Source organism: Bombina bombina, chromosome 11 (genome assembly GCF_027579735.1).
Source record: "Bombina bombina isolate aBomBom1 chromosome 11, aBomBom1.pri, whole genome shotgun sequence".
NCBI classification, from domain to species: domain Eukaryota; kingdom Metazoa; phylum Chordata; class Amphibia; order Anura; family Bombinatoridae; genus Bombina; species Bombina bombina.
The window spans coordinates 62,595,402-62,613,968 of NC_069509.1; the positions used below are offsets into that span (position 1 = coordinate 62,595,402).

General features: G+C 40.9%; 1 protein-coding gene across 3 annotated transcripts in view; it reads right to left on the reverse strand.

Moving 5' to 3' along the window:
* Nucleotides 1-18,567, reverse strand: part of LOC128642344 (hydroxyacylglutathione hydrolase, mitochondrial) — a 111,547-nt gene that overhangs the window by 65,977 nt on the left and 27,003 nt on the right. The window contains exon 10 of one of the 3 annotated variants that reach the window (XM_053695084.1): nt 473-1,641. The exons of 1 other annotated variant lie outside the window; for it this stretch is intronic. In XM_053695084.1, the coding sequence (XP_053551059.1) occupies nt 1,621-1,641 (21 nt within the window). In that variant the 3' untranslated portion in view covers nt 473-1,620. Of the gene's footprint in view, nt 1-472; nt 1,642-5,826; nt 8,864-18,567 lie in introns of those variants that run through there. One more of the 3 variants, XM_053695083.1, reaches the window with a different exon arrangement.

The window sequence follows — 18,567 nt, forward strand, 5'->3', positions numbered from 1 at the left end:
AACTTGCCTATATGCAAGCGTCGGCCCTGCTCTTTTGTAAGACAGCTGAAGAATACATTCAAACAAGGATGCAAAATAGGAAACCAACTCTTACCATGTGTGTGATCTGCTAAAACGACAGTGATGGAGCCAGCTGTCTGTGGATTTAGAATCCTAGAGTGTCAAGGCTGTGACACACAGAGCGGTGCGGCGTGCAGAAGTGATGATGCGGCTGTGCGCGCTGTGTGTCCTGCCTTTTCATCTCTGCGCGCTCTGCCGCATCAGGTTGCGTAGCTGACTGTTCAGAGTTGAAATAATTGAACTTCAGAAGCAATGCGAAGCGAAGCAGCTGCTTTGCCTCGCGCCGCTTTGCTTGCAGTGTGTTATAGCCTTCATTGTTTGGTTTGTATCACAACAGAGAGTGTGAATCAAGGACAACGTGAGTTTTGTGACTTGAAGCCAGAAGATCCACCAAAAATCATGAAGTGTGAGATACTAAAGAATAAAGCTTTATTTGGATTTTGGAAAAACTTTATCGGAAGATACAGAAAATGTTACAATACAAGTAAGATTTAACGTTTGTTTTAAAAAACAATTGTATGCTGGTCCAGAGAGGAAACTGCCACTGATCCAATCAGCAGAACAAGTTGCACAACTAAGCTGTGTAACTAGCACTGATTGGATCAGTGGTGGTTTCAGCTTGGAACCAGCAGTGCTTTAAAAGGGTCCTAAGCAGTACTTCTACTGTGTGTTTAACATCTTTGCAGATAAGCTGAATTAGAGCATATATTGTTTTGTCTATTTTGACCCTAGATAGAAAGTTCAAAAGGTGAAATGCGCATGGGTGCATTTAAACTTTAAATAAAAGCATTTTTGCAATATACTTCCATTAGCAAAACTTATTCTAGTAAAAGTCATCACTGTTTTTCATCGGCATATGCACATATGCTGAGAGGTTTTCGGTGCACACCCCCCCTTCTCAGAGAGCCAGCAGTGGCTTGTATGATGCAAAGTAAGTCTTTGTTGATACAATACACACCACGTCAGCTCTCTGAGAAAGCATAGTGTTTAACTCCTGATCCTCCAGCCACACGTAGCATATGTACGTATGTTACTGAAACAGCAATAACTTTTATTAGCATAAGTATATATATATATATTATAAGTATATTGCAAACATGCTTCTATTTAAAACTAAAATGAAGCCATGCACATTCCAATTGTGACCTTTCTAGCTCTTTAAATTTGAATGTGCATGTCCCTTTAAGTATTATTTTTTTTAATTACTATTATTTTAGTTCCCCTTAAAACCACAATAAACTGAATATAAGGAAATAAACCATTGTTAGAGTTTCTGGTTAAAAGGTTGGAAGTTGCATCTTTGATATTCCAGAGTTACAGCTGTGTATATGTAAATAAATACATTTTCAAAATATCAGTAAATCTTTATTAGCTTAAACAATCTGATATAAATTACACTCAAACATTTTCTTATAAATATGTTCAGATATTTTATCTAATGTGGTCTTAGATAATTTATTTACTCATTAAGTTTATCATAATTATTTAGAAAAATAGTACACAAATAGCTCATGAAAGTTGATATCTTCTTGTTGATTGAAGTTGCACAGGAAATTCGGATTAAAGCCGTGACGATGAAGTCTGTAAAAATGCATTTGTTATTCAGGCAGGGAATAAGTACTGATAATAATTTGATATCCATGACAATATTTTAAGGGGCATTGTACTAAATGTTTTTTTTAAATCTTATTTATATTCATATGAAAAAGCAGTATTTAAACATGTTGAAATTTTTTTTTAAAAATTGTTTACTGAAACAATGTTTTTAAACTGAAACTAATTAGCAGTGCCAGAAATATATCCCCTTCTAATTCTGATTGGTTGATAGGTACTTCCTGTCAAAGCTTATTGGCTGATAAGAACATACGTTTTCTTTGTTGCAAATAAAGTGTTTTGTCAAAACCTATTAGTTTCTTTTTAATATTCTGTGCCAAACAAATCCTTTTTTTCCCCTCCATACTTGTAGATGTGTTTCCTGAGAATCACCATAACTGTGGGAAATGTCCCTATTGGCCAATAAGAATAAACAATGCTGTACATAATAAAAAAAAAAAAAAGTATTCTCATCTAGATTCAATTTAAGTTTAAAGGGATAGAAAGGTCAAAATTGAAATATATACAGGTGCATTTAAATTTTAAGAATTTTAGCATTATAATTCCATTAGCAAAAATGCTTTAGGTAAACGTTATTACTGTTTTTCAGTAGCATACTCACATATGATGTTAGTGCCCTGTGCACTAGCATTTAAACACCACGCCTTCTAAGAGAGTCAGCAGTGAGTAGCGTGACAGCTCTGAGCAGGCATGGTTTTTAAATCCTGTTCCCTAGTTACATGAAGCATATATGTGTATGCCACTGAAACCGTATTAACTGTTCATTTAAACAAATATAATTAAAGTGAATGCAAAGTTGAATGAATGAGTGTCCGGTTTTTAAAATTACTATTATAAACACAGGCACATTTATTCATTAAACTTTACATTGCAGTTTTTTTTTAAAATACTTCCGAACCTCCGCCCGCAGCTCCTCTGTACTTAGCATATCGATGACGAAACCGGCTACCTCCAAACGTTGCTTGGCCTCACAAGATGGACACTCCGGGGTGCACGCCATGGTTGAAGGAAGCTGGTTTAGTCATCACTGAGGTAAGTACGAAGGGGCTGCGGGCGCAGGATCGCCGGTCTGGGTTTCCTGAAGAAAAAGGTAAGTATTAAAAAAACGCTGCAATGTAAAGTTTAATGAATGAAAGTGCCCCTGTTTTTAATAGTATCTTTAAAAACCGGGCACTCATTCATTTAACTTTACATTCACTTTAATTATTTGCAACAAAAAAAAGAAAGGAATGAAAACCCTTTAAAGGGACACTGAACCCAATTTTTTTCTTTTGTGATTCATTTTATTCATTCATTTTAAGCAACATTCTAATTTACTCCTATTATCAATTTTTCTATTTTTTCTTGCTATCTTTATTTGAAAAAGGCATCTAAGCTTTTTTTTTTGGTTCAGGACTATGGATAGCACTTTTTTATTGGTGGATGAATTTATCCACCAATCAGCAAGGACAACCCAGGTTGTTCACCAAAAATGGGCCGACATCAAAACTTACATTCTTGCATTTCAAATAAAGATACCAAGAGAATGAAGAAAATTTGATAATAGGAGTAAATTAGAAAGTTGCTTAACCCCTTAATGACCAGACCATTTTTCAATTTTCTTACCCTTAAGGACAAGGGCTATTTTTACATTTCTGTAGTGTTTGTGTTTAGCTGTAATTTTCCTCTTACTCATTTACTGTACCCACACATATTATATACCGTTTTTCTCGCAATTAAATGGACTGTCTAAAGATACCATTATTTTCATCATATCTTATAATTTACTATAAAAATAATTTTAAAATATGAGGAAAAAATGGAAAAAAACACACTTTTTCTAACTTTGACCCCCAAAATCTGTTACACATCTACAACCACCAAAAAACACCCATGCTAAATAGTTTCTAAATTTTGTCCTGAGTTTAGAAATACCCAATGTTTACATGTTCTTCGCTTTTTTTGCAAGTTATAGGGCAATAAATACAAGTAGCACTTTGCTATTTCCAAACCACTTTTTTTCAAAATTAGCACTAGTTACATTAGAACCCTGATATCTGTCAGGAATACCTGAATATCCCTTGGCATGTATATATTTTTTTTTAGAAGACAACCCAAAGTATTGATCTAGGCCCATTTTGGTATATTTCATGCCACCATTTCACCACCAAATGCGATCAAATTAAAAAACAATGTTCACTTTTTCACACATTTTGTCACAAACTTTAGGTTTCCCATTGAAATTATTTACAAACAGCTTCTGCAATTATGGCACAAATGGTTGTAAATGCTTCTCTGGGATCCCCTTTGTTCATAAATAGCAGACTTATTTGGCTTTGGGGTTGCTTTTTGGTAATTAGAATGCCACTAAATGCCACTGCGCACCACACGTGTTTTATGCCCAGTAGTGAAGGGGTTAATTAGGGAGCTTGTAGGGTTAATTTTAGCTTTAGTGTAGTGTAGTAGACAACCCCAAGTATTGATCTAGGCCCATTTTGGTATATTTCATGCCACCATTTCACCGCCAAATCGAGCAACTAAAAAAAAACTTTAAATTTTTCACAATTTTAGGTTTCTCAATGAAATTATTTACAAACAGCTTGTGCAATTATGGCACAAATTGTAAAAGCTTCTCTTGGATCCCCTTTGTTCAGAAATAGCAGACTTATATGGCTTTGGCGTTGCTTTTTGGTAATTAGAAGGCTGCTAAATGCTGCTGCGCACCACACGTGAATTATGCCCAGCAGTGAAGGAGTTAATTAGGTAGATTGCAGGGCGCTGGCAGGGTTAATTTTAGCTTTAGGGTAGAGATCAGCCTCCCACATGACACATCCCACCCCGTGATCCCTCCCAAACAGCTCTCTTCCCTCCCCCACCCCCTGCCTTAGCCCCCAACCTCCCTGATCCCCCACCAAACAGCTCTATAACCCTCCCTGCTACCTAATTGTCGCCATCTTGGGTACTGGCAGCTGTCTGCCAGTACCTAGTTTGCCCCCAAAAACAACAGTTTTGTTTTTCTTTAGACCTTTAAACTTTTCTGTAGTGTAGCAGCCCCCCTCAATACACCCATCCCCCCCCCCTCCCAGATCCTTTTATATTTAATTTTTATTAAACTTTTTAACTTTTTTTTGTAACTTTTTTTTCATTGGTGTCAGTGGCTAATGCGCACAGGCCCCCCGCACGCTCCCAGGACCCGGTGTGCACATTGCACTTACAGAAACCGGATGCCGGGTAGCGATGGGCCGCCTCCCTGTTACGCTCCCACCCACCAACAAAGTTTTTAACGGCACCATCGCTACCGGTGCAGAGAGGGCCACAGAGTGTCTCTCTCTGCATCGGAGGCTTGTAAAAAGGTATTGCAGGATGCCTCTATATCGAGGCATCACTGCAATACCCTGAGAGCTGCTGGAAGTGATTGCGATCGCTTCCAGCACTCTGTTAGACAACTGACGTACCAGGTACGTCTATTGTCATTAACTGTTAGTTTTTGCATGACGTACCTGGTACGTCAGTTGTCATTAAAGGGACAGTCTAGTCCAAAAAAAACTTTCATGATTCAGATAGGGCATGTCATTTTAAACAATTTTCCAATTTACTTTTATCACTAATTTTTCTTTGTTCTCTTGGTATTCTTAGTTGAAAGCAACCTAGGAGGTTCATATGCTAATTTCTTAGACCTTGAAGGCTGCCTCTTAAGAATGCATTTTAACAGGTTTTTCACCACTAGAGGGTGTTAGTTCATGTTTTTCATATAGATAACACTGCTCGTGCACGTGAAGTTACCTAGGAGCCATCACTGATTGGCTAAACTGCAAGTCTGTCAAAAGAACTGAAATAAAGGGGCAGTTTGCAGAGGCTTAGATACAAGATAATCACAGAGGTAAAAAATATATAAATATAACTGTGTTGGTTATGCAAAACTAGGGAATGGGTAAACAAGAGATTATCTATCTTTTAAAACAATAACAATTCTGGTGTAGACTGTCCCTTTAAGGGGTTAAAATTGCATGCTCTATCTGAATCACGAAAGAAAAAATGTGGGTTCAGTGTCCCTTTTAAAAAAAAAAAAATGTAATGTCTTTTTTTTCTAACAATCTAATTATACATTCTATTTTCCTAGTTTTAATCAAACCCCAGTTTACTCTGAAAATAAAATACCATTTCACACAAAGATACTCAGAAATGTTTATTGCAAAATATTCAGAAACTGACAGTTTGTTTTTGTTATAGATAAATGAAACGTTCCACAAATAATTTGTACTAATCTGTTGAACAGTTGTTTTTTTTCATGCATCCAGAATAAAAGCCGAGTCGCAAATGTGTTAAAACCTTAAAGGGATTTGGAAGTGATGCATAAAGTTTTGTGATTCCCAATTATATATATTTTATTTTATATTTTTTTATTTGTTTTTGGAATTCAAAATATATATATGTTTTTTTCTACAAAGCATGCACTGACCCCTAGAACACTTTAATCAGCTGTTTGAAAAAGTATAGCCACTTAAAGACTGTATTGGTAAAGCAATTAAAGGGACATTCTTTGTTTCATTTTCTTCTTAAACGGGAAGAGTCCACAGCTGCATTCATTACTTTTGGGAAATACAGAACCTGGCCACCAGGAGGAGGTAAAGACACCCCAGCCAAAGGCTTAAATACCTCCCCCACTTCCCTCATCCCCCAGTCATTATTTGCCTTTCGTCACAGGAGGTTGGCAGAGAAGTGTCAGAAGTTCAAGATAGTCTCTTATAGAGGGTAGTACTCTTCGCAATGGGACTTGAGTTTTAAGTAATCCTGTCAGCCTCTCAGTGAGAGCATGGATGAAAGTTAGAGTCCAGAGATGCAGGGAGAGTTTTCCTGCGAACCCATCCCGACTCATATTAACAGCTCCTTTGGTAATCAGCGTTGACGAGTTTCGCTGCCTGCCTTTATTCACTCAAGTCCATGTTAGAAGCGAGGCTACTATCTGTCACACTTGAAGGGCCGTGTTCCTGTTCCATGGCGTAGATTCCGGAAAGATCGTTTTGATTTTTTTTCGATATGTGAATGTAATGTTAACTAAACAAGGTAGGGTCCCAGTGGGACTCTTTTTATCTTAATAAGTTGCTAGATCGCCAAGTCTACTGACTTTAGATGGTGCACTCTTAATTATAGGAGGCAGCTTAGGGTTTCTCAGGAAGTTAGATCTTTCGATCAAATCCGTTTTTCGAGGACCCTGGCCTAAGTCCATATATCTCCCTGGTTGGGTGTGGACGGTTCGGTCTCACCTTAGGTGTTTTTGGTCCCGTGTGCCTCTCTCAGAGGGGGGCAGGACTCTGTTTTTCATGGGAGATGCCTATCTGCCTGTGGCAAAGGCTCTAGGTCTTTCTGATGGGTCCAAACTGGTCTTCTGGCGCTCCTGTAGACTCCAGGTGTGTTTCAACTGGGTTGGCGATATGGTTGAGGGGTCTCGCCTCTATGATAGGGTGGTTTTCCTCTTTAGTTCCCTTCTCTTCTAGAGCGGGGGACAGGTTCTCTTGGTTCGGAGTTACCTTAGTATCTGTGGCGACCTGTGGGTCCTTGTTTTCTTGCCTTGTAAGGTTTTTTTCCCCTTCTTGCGTTTTCTGAATCCTGGAAGGGGAGATGTGGAGTAGTAACTGGTTCCACCGTTTCTGCAGCGGGAGGCTGAGGGTTTGAACCCTGTTGGGGCTCCTGCTAAATGTTGGATTCTGATATATAGATGCTAGGGGTCTGAGAGCCCTTTTCCCTTGGGAAGTGTTCCTCTTTGGGGAAGAAAGCAGTGTAGGGGGTGTCGTACCCGAGCACAATGTCTATCCTGACTAACGGTAGCATGCCGTTTGTAGTAGAAGTCAGAGGTCTACACGGGGGCTTTGTCCCTCATTGACCCTTCCTTATCTCTTCCAGAGGTCTGGGACTCTTGTCTTTGGTCTTTGACTAGCCTTTGGGCTGAGACCATTACCCTGGAGGGAAGGTCGGGGATCGGTTAGTCTATGCAGTGTTGACCGGTTTCTTCCAGAGTCGGTCCTCCCCTTCGGTGGGAGGACTTTTTATGTCCTCCTCTTTTCTACTGGCGTCTGGTGCTGGGAGGGGATGCTCCTTGGAGCCCGGTATTTGGAGGGCTGTTGTGGAGCCCTTGGAAGTTTGCGGTTTGAAACCAGCTACAGCTAACTGGACTTTGAATGTGTGCTAGCAGGCTTTAAAACGCCTTTTCGGTGTTCACGATGGTTGAGTCAGCTTTCCTACCTGGAAGCTGGTCACTTAGAGTTCCTGTTCAGACGGTTTGGTGTTCTCTAGGAGAGCTCTTTACTAACTGCTGGGATAGTTATCCTATTTCTGCTGCCTCTGCATGCCTAGCCTGCAGGTTTTGATTTGATACGAGGCAACAGGGAACTCATGTTTCTCTGGAGTACCTTATGGTATGGTACTGAGTCAGGGATATGAGGGTGTCCCTCGGGTTCTTTTTGGGACGTGTTTCCCTGTGTATGGATCTCTTTTTTATTAGGTCCTTATGTTTCTAGGGAGTTCATCTCCCTGGGCGCTATTATCGTAAGACAACCATGGGTTGTTCTGTTTGTTGAGCCGTGTGGAATGATCCTTTGGATTTTTCCTGGAAATCTGTTCTCCCTTTTGGGGGCAGATAGTGGTCCTTGTCTTTCGGTCGGGTACCTTCATAGGAGTCATAAACCGCGGGGCTGACTCCTCGGAGGCTGTTTGGGCTCAACAAACTCTGGGACTGAGTGGTCTCTAGTTCCGCTTTGCTGGTGGTGTAACTAATGTGCAGTTACCTGGGCTTCGGGATTTTCACCTGTGTCGGCTATATTTTTATAGGGTGTCGGGTAATTTCTGGCTGTGGTGCCTTTCGAAGGCCGCCTTTTATACCCACCCGTTGATTGCATTCAGTGTCCTCCAGCTTGGGTATTGTTTTCCCAAAAGTAATGAATGCAGCTTTGGACTCTTGCCGTTTAAGAAGAAAAACATAAATTATGCTTACCTGATAATTTTCTTTATTTCTGACGGGAAGAGTCCACAGCTCCCACCATGTTTTTATTTATGAGGCGGCTGTAATTTTTTGTTCTTCTGGCAACGTTTTTCACCCTGATATTTCTCCTACTGTTCCTTGTTCCCTTGGCAGAATGACTTGGGGATGAGGGAAGTGGGGGAGGTATTTAAGAATTTGGCTGGGGTGTCTTTGCCTCCTCATGGTGGCCAGGTTCTGTAAAAAAGTAATGAATGCAGCTGTGGACTCTTCCCGTCAGAATAAAAGAAAATTATCAGGTAAGCATAATTTATGTTTTTTTGTCTTTAATATGCCAAGTTTTCTTGTCAGGCTTACAGAGGCAAGTCCCGTATAGCTTTGGGAATTGTCCTTATCAACCAGTAAGCACTAGCAGGAGGTTTTAAACTGATTATGCTGTACTAGTTTCAATATAAAAACAGTTTTTCAAGATATTTTTAACATTCTTTTTAATACACATAATGTCCCTATAAAGACTATAGGAGCACCCTGAATAAAACAGGTTACAAACATTTTACATGAGAAAAGACACAGAAAACATAAATTACTTACCTACTAACTTACCTGATAATTTCCTTTCCTTCTGTACAGGGAGAGTCCACAGCTGCATTCCTTACTTGTGGGAAATACTGAACCTGGCCACCAGGAGGAGGCAAAGACACCACAGCCAAAGGCTTAAATACCTCCCCCACTTCGCTCATCCTCCAGGCATTCTGTCGAGGGAACAAGGAACTATAGGAGAAATATCAGGGTGAAAAAGGTGCCAGAAGAACAAGTTAAAATTTAGGGCCGCCCATCGGAGAACATGGGCGGGAGCTGTGGACTCTCACCCTGTACAGAAGGAAAGGAAATTATCTGGTAAGCATAATTTATGTTTTCCTTCCTAATACAGGGAGAGTCCACAACTGCATTCCTTACTTGTGGGAAATTATACCCAAGCTTCAGAGGACACTGAATGCTAACGGGAGGGCAAAAAGGAGAGGCGGCCCCCATCTAAGGGCACCACAGCCTGCAAAACCCTTTCTCACGAAGGCTACTTCAACAGAAGCAAAAACTCATTAAAAATGTAGGAAAAAGAGGACCAGTTAGCCGCCCTACAAATCTGATCTACAGAGGCCTTATTTTAGAAGACCCAAGAGGACGTCACTGCTCTCGTAGAATGAGCCGTATCCTCTGAGGAGGCTTTTGTCCCGCTGTCTCATATGCCAAGCGGATCATACTCCACAACTAAAAGATATGGAAGTCGAAGATGCCTTCTGACCCTTACGCTTCCCAGATAGATAACAAACAGAGGAAAAAAATCTGTCTATTCCTATGTAGCCTGAAGATAGAGCTTCAAGGCACAACTTCATATTATGTAGTAAACTTTCCTTCGAGAAGAAGGAATAGGACATAAGAAAGGAACCACAATTTCATGATTGAAGTTGCGATTTGACACAACCTTAGGAAGAGGTCCTAACTAGGTTCGTAGAACAGCATTATTATCGTGGAACACCAGATAAGGAGGATCACATTGCAAGGCCGCGAGCTCAGAGACTTCTGCGCGCAGAAGGAATATTTATATGGAAAGGAATCTTCCAAGATAACAACTTAATGTCAACCTCATGCATAGGTAAAAAAAAAATAGCCCGATGCAAAAACTTAAGAACAAAATCAAAGCTCCAAGGAGGAGCATCAGATCGACACACCAGCCTCATCGTAGTCAGAGCCCTAACAAAAAACTGTACGTCCGGAAGCTCAACGAGCCTCTTGTGCAGTAAAACAGACAGGGCCAAAACTGTCCCAACAAGGAACTAGCTAAGAGGCCCTTCTCCAGACCATCCTGGAGGAAGGAAAAAATCCTAGCAGACTTGAATAGTGTGCCAGGACAAACCACGCTCTTCACAGAAGAAGGGGATCCTCCAAACCCTATGATAGATGATGAGGAACCGGCTTAGGCGCTTGAAAGAGAGGACCATAACCTCTCAGAAAACCCTCTCTTGGCTAGGACTAAGTGTCATCTTGCAGTCTGCCTCAGAGAAATAAGATTTGATGAAGCGAAGGGGCCTTGGTCCAGCAGATCCCTGCGACAAGGTAACCTTCATGGAAGGGAAGACGACATCCCCACTAAACCGCAAACCACGATCTTCGCGGCCGCAGCGGAGCAATCAGTATCACTGACGCCTGCTCCTGCTAGGTTCGAGCCACCACTCAAGGAAGGAGTAATATGACAGAAAAGGAAAAATTGTATTGAACCTCCAAGGCACTGCTAATGCATCCATTAGCTCCACCTGAGGATCCCTGAACCACAACCCATCTGTGGGTAACTTGATATTGAGATGGGACGTCCTGAGATTCTCATCTGACGTCCCCTTCCAGTTAGAACTATGCGACAACCCATCAGATGGAGACCTTATCCCCAGATCAAGGGAATGTCTGTAGAGAACATCCGTTCCGGATGAACCACACCTGGAGAATGGACGGCTGACAGCGAGCAGTAGTGGGCCTCCGCCCACTACCAAACCCAAGATACTACCCTCATCGCTAGGGAGTTTCTCGTTCCCCTTCGATGGCAATCTAAGCTACCGAGAGTAAGATAGACTAGAATCTATAAACTGGGACTAATCTAGTAGTCTAAACCCTCAGAGCAAAAAACAAATTGCCTGGAGATCCATAAAGTTAATCAGCAGGGCCCCATGGCCTCTTGGCATGCCATCACCATCCTGACGGACTTGTGACGGAAGTCAAAACTGCCCCGGATGATTTAAGAAAGATGTCCCTCAGGACAAGGAAATCTGGACAAAGACACTAGAGAGCGATTCTCTCAACCAGTAGTCCAGGTAAATCTTTTAAAACAGATTTGAAACAGCGCCACTCCACTGCCTCGGCTGAGATGAGACCTGGCAAAAGGAATGATCATCACCACCCCACACAGAGCCAGCGATGGCCTGAAGGAGGTCTGGAGGACACAACCTGATGAAGCTAACTCATGACTTCACAAGTCCGAAGAAATGTCTTCATGTCTGTGAAGACTAAATTAGCATCCAGGAATCCACCCTGGTGTCTACACCAGAGAACTCTGGTCTAGATATTCTTCCATCCCTGAGGATCAAGGAAGACAGATGAAATCCCTAAAGGTCTTTATCAGACGAGACAATGGCTGATTGAACCAGAATCGTCTAGACAAGGGAAGCTACCGCTAGATCTGGATTCTGGCCACTGCCAAAAGAAACCCTAGATTCCTCAAAGGCTCTAGAATAAGAAGTGAGACCAAAACGGAAGGAGCAATGTACTGGAAGTGCTGGTCCAGAAACGACAACCTTAGGAACCGGAAAAGCTACCTGAGGAGGAATGAAAAGGTATGATATCCTTCCTCAATCAGTGGTCCTGCACTGCTCTTCCCATACCAAGGGTAGAGTGTACCTTATAGTCTCCCTCTGGAACGAGGAGACATGATAAGCCTACTTAAGTACTTTAGGACCCAAATAGGATGGGCGTTCCCTCCCTCTGTGGGACCAAGAAAAAACGGTTTGAATAGTATCTCAAACCTCGCTCTTCGATAGGCAACAGGACAATGACTCCAAAGGAGAACAAAACCTGCACCCACTTGAAATGGCTTCCCTCTCCCTGTCTGGAAGACAGGATCCAGAGAGGGAAAACTGCCCTGGAAGGCTGAGCTTTGAAGCTAGCTATGACCTCTAGGACCCATGGATCATGTACGTCCCGGAATCAAACGTCTGAAAAGAGCGATAGTCAGTCCCCAACGCGATCCAAGATAGGACCTGGAACTGACCCCTCCTGCCAACCTAGGTTAGACGGGCCTCTGCTCTGCTTGGACTTATTCCAGGACCGAGTCGGCTTCAAAAAACACTTGGATTGCTCAGGCTTAGCGGATCTCTGACGCTGGGCTTTAACCGCACTAACAGAATAAGAGAAATAAATTTGTCTCTCAGATTCGCTCTCCAACGGAAAACCCGCAGAATAGCGGAACCAAATTAAATCTCTCTCTCAAGCAGAAGGAAAGATTAGATTCAGAAGTAATATCTGTCAGAGCGATTCAAGGCCTGAACAGAAAAAAACTGAAGCCCTAGCTTTGGGGAAAATAATCTGTGAAAGTCCCAGATAAAAAGAATTATAAGATCCAAGGCCTTAATTCTTTCTCGAAAATATCGAGGGAACCATCACCTCGAATCGAGACAGAGATGCTTCAATAGGAAGTCTCCAGAAACTGCGACAACCTAGGTCATCAGTACATAAATATCCCTTGTGACGAAACATCTTCATAAAAAGAGTTTCCTCTTATAACCAAGAGCTCTAAGAATAAACTATCATTAAATGGAATAGTAAAACGATAGGCAAGCGCACAAAAAGTGTTAGCCAAGTATGGATGGGCAACGACACAACTCCCCTATAGAGCCCGGAACTGGTAATCCTAAAAAAGGAAATAGACCAAAAGGGAAGAGGATCTCCATCCTTCCCCACCCGCCTTAATCGAATTCACCATCTGATTTAGTGTTCTGAGATTCGACTGGCAGATCAGTACTAGGAATCTCTAATATCGCCAAAACTTCTCTTAGAAGCAGGGGCGTATTTAGGTTTTGTGCTGCCCTAGGCACTCACAATTCTGCTGCCCCCCCCCTACACCCCCCCCCCCCCCCCAGGTTTTAAGCCTTTTTTGCCCATAACATATTTTGGTATCTGGGTGACTTCTTAAAAGGTTATGGCGTTGAGTGTTGTAAGTCTACCACCTGGTGTTAAAGGGACATGATACACAATGTGTTGCTTTTCATAATTAAGATTAAAGGGATAGGAAAGTCAAAAATAAAAACTTGCATGATTCTGACAGAGCATGTAATGTTTAGACACTTTTAATTTCACTTCTATTTTCAAATGTGCTTCGTTCTCTTGGTATCCCTTGTTGAAAAAGAATAACACATATCCTACACTAGAGGGAGCTAGCTGCTGATTGGTGCCTGTACACATTTGTCTTTTCTGATTGGCTAACTAGGTGTGTTTACCTAGCTTCCAGTAGTGCAATGCTGTTCATACAGCAAAAGATAACAAGAGAATGAAGAAACTTTTATAATAGAAGAAATTGGAAAGTTGTTTTTTTTTAAATTGCATGTTCAATCCAAATCATGAAAGAAAATGATGGGGTTTCCTTTACCTTTAAGCATACAGCTTTACAAATATCCAAGTTACTTCTATTATCAAATTGAATCTGTACTCAGGGTATTTATTGTTGAAGAGAATATCTAGGTATGAAAGCTTGCAGGTGTCTGGAGCACTATGTGGCAGTCGTTTTACAAGAATGCCACTGTGACTACTTTTCAAAAAAGGATACCAAGAGAATGAATTACATATGATAATAGAAAATAAATAAAAAGTGTGTTTTTTTTTTTTTAATTATATACTATATCTTAATCATATGAACCATATTGGTTCATATCATGTTGACCATGTATGCTTTTAAACTACAAGACTGCTCATATGGAAAAACATCATACATATATATTTAACTAGTTAAATTTGTTTAAATGAAATATGAAACTAACAGTAAGTATGCCTTGTTACACAAATCCATTTGGGAGCTCTAGCAGGTTGATAAGAACAAAACTATTTTAGAGACCACAAAATACATAAAACTACACTAATTTCATGGACAGATCTGAAAACAGTTAAAGAGTTAAGGAATATTTCTGATTTCAGAGCATAATCTGGGTAAGGCACCAAAGGGGAAAAAAACATTCCACATTAACTTCACGTTGAAAGAGCTCAGCCTGGGTGCACAGTGCAAACATCAAGCATGGTTTCCTATGAGCTCCCTCCCAAGCATCCTATGTGACCATTTCTTTCACTAACTTTCCTCACTAGAGGGAAAATGCAATAGGGAAGTATTTACCAAACTCTCCTAGGTGAAAAAGGATGCTTAAAAAGTGCACACTAACTAGGAACTATGGGTTAATGTATTCATAACACGCTTAATAAAACATAATTATTGCTCCTTTCATGACAGTTAAAGAAGTTGCTATGTCAAAATCTAAATTATGCACATTGGGTCTAAAGACACAATCAATATTTTTTGTTTAAGAACCAATGAGACATAAATATGAAGTAAACCAGGGAGAAAAAAAGCGCATCACTTTGTTTACCACTTATAGTAATAAACCCCTAACGCACAAATGGAGATATTATCAGTCACACAGCTAAGAGATTAGTTTGAGGGAACACAAATACGTGTTAATTTGGTAGTTCAGCTTTTTCATCCACCTGTAATGTACACATTACCAAAAAGTACAACACATTAGATCTTTATCGTGTAAATCCCCAAAGTTAGCAACTTGTTTATTTTCAGTCCGAAGAGTGTAGTAAACTGTATTTGAGGGAAAGTCCTTAGCTGTCAGGGAGTTGTATGATATCTGCAAATTACATTTCAGTCCCCTCTATCAATATCATAACAAAGCTTGCTGGCACGGCACACTCATCACCCCCGCCCCCCTCCTCACCAGTCCTCCCGCCTGGTCACCCCTGCCCTGCTACCCCCTCCCTCCCTCCTCACCAGTCCTCTCTGCTCCGGCCTCCGGTGACTGTCCTGAGACTCCTCCTGACGCCTGTCTGATCTGCTGCGATGCCGACGATCCCACTCACACTGACTGCTCACTGCTGCAATCATGCGCGTCAGTCCTCACAGCCGCTCCTCACTGCCCTGGGAGGGAGATCATGTGCGCACGTGCATGTCTCCCTCCAATGTGCGGCAAGTCGGCTAACAGTCTAGGAAGGCGGGCAGCGGAAGTAAGGAAAACATCACTTGACCTCGGCAAAAAGCCGGCTCACGTGACAGCAGAACGAAAACATTTTTTTTAAATTTACCGGAGAAAAAAATAAAAAAAAATTATGCAGTTGAAAGTGCCACTTTGCCGCCCCCCCAAATCTGCCGCCCTAGGCACTGGCCTTGTTGGCCTAGGGATAAATACGCCCCTGCTTAGAAGCAAGCGCAGGAGTGCTACTCTAAATCTAAAGGCGAAATCCTCCTCTGCCAGAGGAATAGAAGCAGCAGGCTCCGACACAGAAGGTCCGTACTCTGAAGCCTCAGAGAGAACCGCATCTTTAGATGACTGATCGGATACAACCGTCAATTTACATGATGCTCCCTGGGCAGGAGTGCATGGGTTAACATTTAATTTGCGCGTAGCAGTACAAGGCAAAGCGGTTAAAGCCGCAGACATCGCCATATGAAACTGTGCAGTAACATCTGGTGGAAAAAGACCCCCTCCAGGTGGAGGATTAGTGCAAGGTGAAGCTGCATGTGTAGGATCAGATGACTGTAGGGGACACTCCTCACGGGGCGGAAGGGCTCAGTGGTATCTAACATCTCAACATTGGTTGATGAAAACACCCTGTTGCGGCATATGGAACATAATTGAGAGGGCTGGACTACCCGGGCCTCCTCACAATATACACAGGTATCGAATTCTGTCGTAGAGGGATCACCCTTTAAAAAAAATCAGAATCCTCCATAACTAGGTAACCTTATTTAAATCAAAAAAACAACTGGTACCTATACCCCCAATGGCTGGGGCACTAAGCACCTCCTATGACCCAGACAGTATAGAGAAAACTCGCTCCTCTCTGTAGTCACTCGGTCAGGAATAGAAAATGGAAACCGTGACCACTCCCGGTCACACGGTGCGCAATGCAGGACCGCCCCTGCTAAAGGAAAAGCGCGTCAAGCTTAATAAAACTGCGCAGAACTCAAAGTAAAAGAGCAACCTGTACGTTCCATATTAGCCTATGAGCCCAAAACATCTCACACATATAAGGCAACATAAATCACATAAACAAATATGATTAACACCCCACTGTTCAATAATCACCCTCAGGAGATATGAACCCTTGATTCCATAAAGATAAAGGAGTCCCACTGTGACCCTGTCTTCTAGCGTTACATATATGTAAGAAATGAAACGATCTTACTGGAATCTATGCCGTGGAACAGAAACATGGTCCTTCAAGTGTGACAGACTGTAGCATCACTTCTGACATGGACTTGAGTGATGAAAAGCAAGCAGTAAAAATTGTCAACACTGATTGCTTTGGAGCTGTTAATATGAGTCTGGATGATTTTGCAGAAAGACTCTCCCTGCATCCGGACTCTAACATTCATCAATGCTCTCACTGAGAGACTGATAAGACTACTTAAAACTCCAGTCCCATTTTGAAAGCTAGATACCCTTCATAAGGAACTACTCTGAATCTTCTGACACTTCTCTGCCAACCTCCTGTGACGCAAGGCAAAGAATGACTGGGGGTTGAGGGAAGTGGGGGAGGTATTTAAGCCTTTGGCTGTGGTGTCTTTGCCTCCTCCTGGTGGTATGGTTCAGTATTTCCCACAAGTAAGGAATGCAGCTGTGGACTCTCCCTGTATCAAGAAGGAAAAGCTGTTTAAATCCAGAGCTAAGTAATCTGGCGGTGTTATAAATTATAATATAATCATTTAAAGGGACAGTAAATATAATAATATTAAACTAACAAGAAGTGCATATTTGTGTATAGCTGGTCCCTAGGTATCTATTGTTTACTGGCTGACATTGACAAATTCTGTAGAAAAGGTTGGTTTATTACAAACAGCAATATCCATTTTACAAAAACACATGTTGAAATTCTCTTTAGCAATTGGGTACATTGTCCATTTAAAAGGATAAACTCAATTTTATTCTTGAATGATTCAGATAGAGCAGCAATTTTAAGCAACCTTTACTCCCATTATTCATTTTTTTCTTCATTCTCTTGCTATCTTTATTTGAAAATCAGCAATGTAAGCTTAGGAATCAGCCTATTTTGGTTCAGCACCTGGGTTGTGCTTGCTGATTGAAGGCTAAATGTAGCCAGCAAACGCTATCCAGGGTGCTGAACCAAAAATTGGCTGGCTCCTTAACTTACATGTCTTTTTTTTTCAAATAAAGATAGCAAGAGAACAAAGAAAATTTGATAATAGGAGTAAATTAGAAAGTTGCTTAAAATCACATGCTCTATCTGAATCATGAAAGAAACAATATGGGTTTACTATCCCTTTAAAGAAATATGCTTTAGAGCTGGGTCAGTGCAGGCTTTACGAGAACAAAGTAACAAAATATTAAAAATATACAAAATGACAAGTGCATATTAAACAAAACACAGCAATAGATTATAGACCATGGAACATCAGTGACATTAAACTTTACTCATCACTTATAGGTCAATTTAATTTTATTGAATTCTGTGATAATCTAATTAGTGTCTATACAAACAGATGTTTATTTAAAACTTGTAATCATAACATTTTCACAAGAACATTTATAATACAGTTTATGGGGATTTAACCCATTGGATACCAAAGAGGTCTGCAATAAATAGTTATGTCTTGAGTTACGACCCTTTCTGGTAGTCAAGTGGTTAAATAAATGGTTTCAGGAATCTTTACACCTCTGACATGAATGTAATGAGTCACAAAGTTGTTTGCAGTGTAATATATTAATATTTTTTTTTAATTATATACAATTCATAAATATACTATAGCAGAAGCAGTACTGACGTGAGGGTATTGCAGTATCCTCCCCAAATAGAAAATGCGATGCCCTATTTCTATCTAAGTACAAATTGTTACACAAATACATCAAAAGTGATATATTAACACTTGCTGTGCCTAAATCACATAAACATATGAGTGACCCCTAAAACATATGAGTGACCCCTGCCTGGAATCACTAGAGGTTTGACTTGCATTGTGTTGCTCTGATCGCCAAACGAGCGTACTAAAAATCTGGTTATTTGGGGATGTTACATGTGTAGAATACATTTAGATATAAAATGGTTCATTTTTGGCCTAGCTGGTGCTGATTGAAGTCTACTATCCATTCAAGAAAACTTAAACAAAAACACAGATC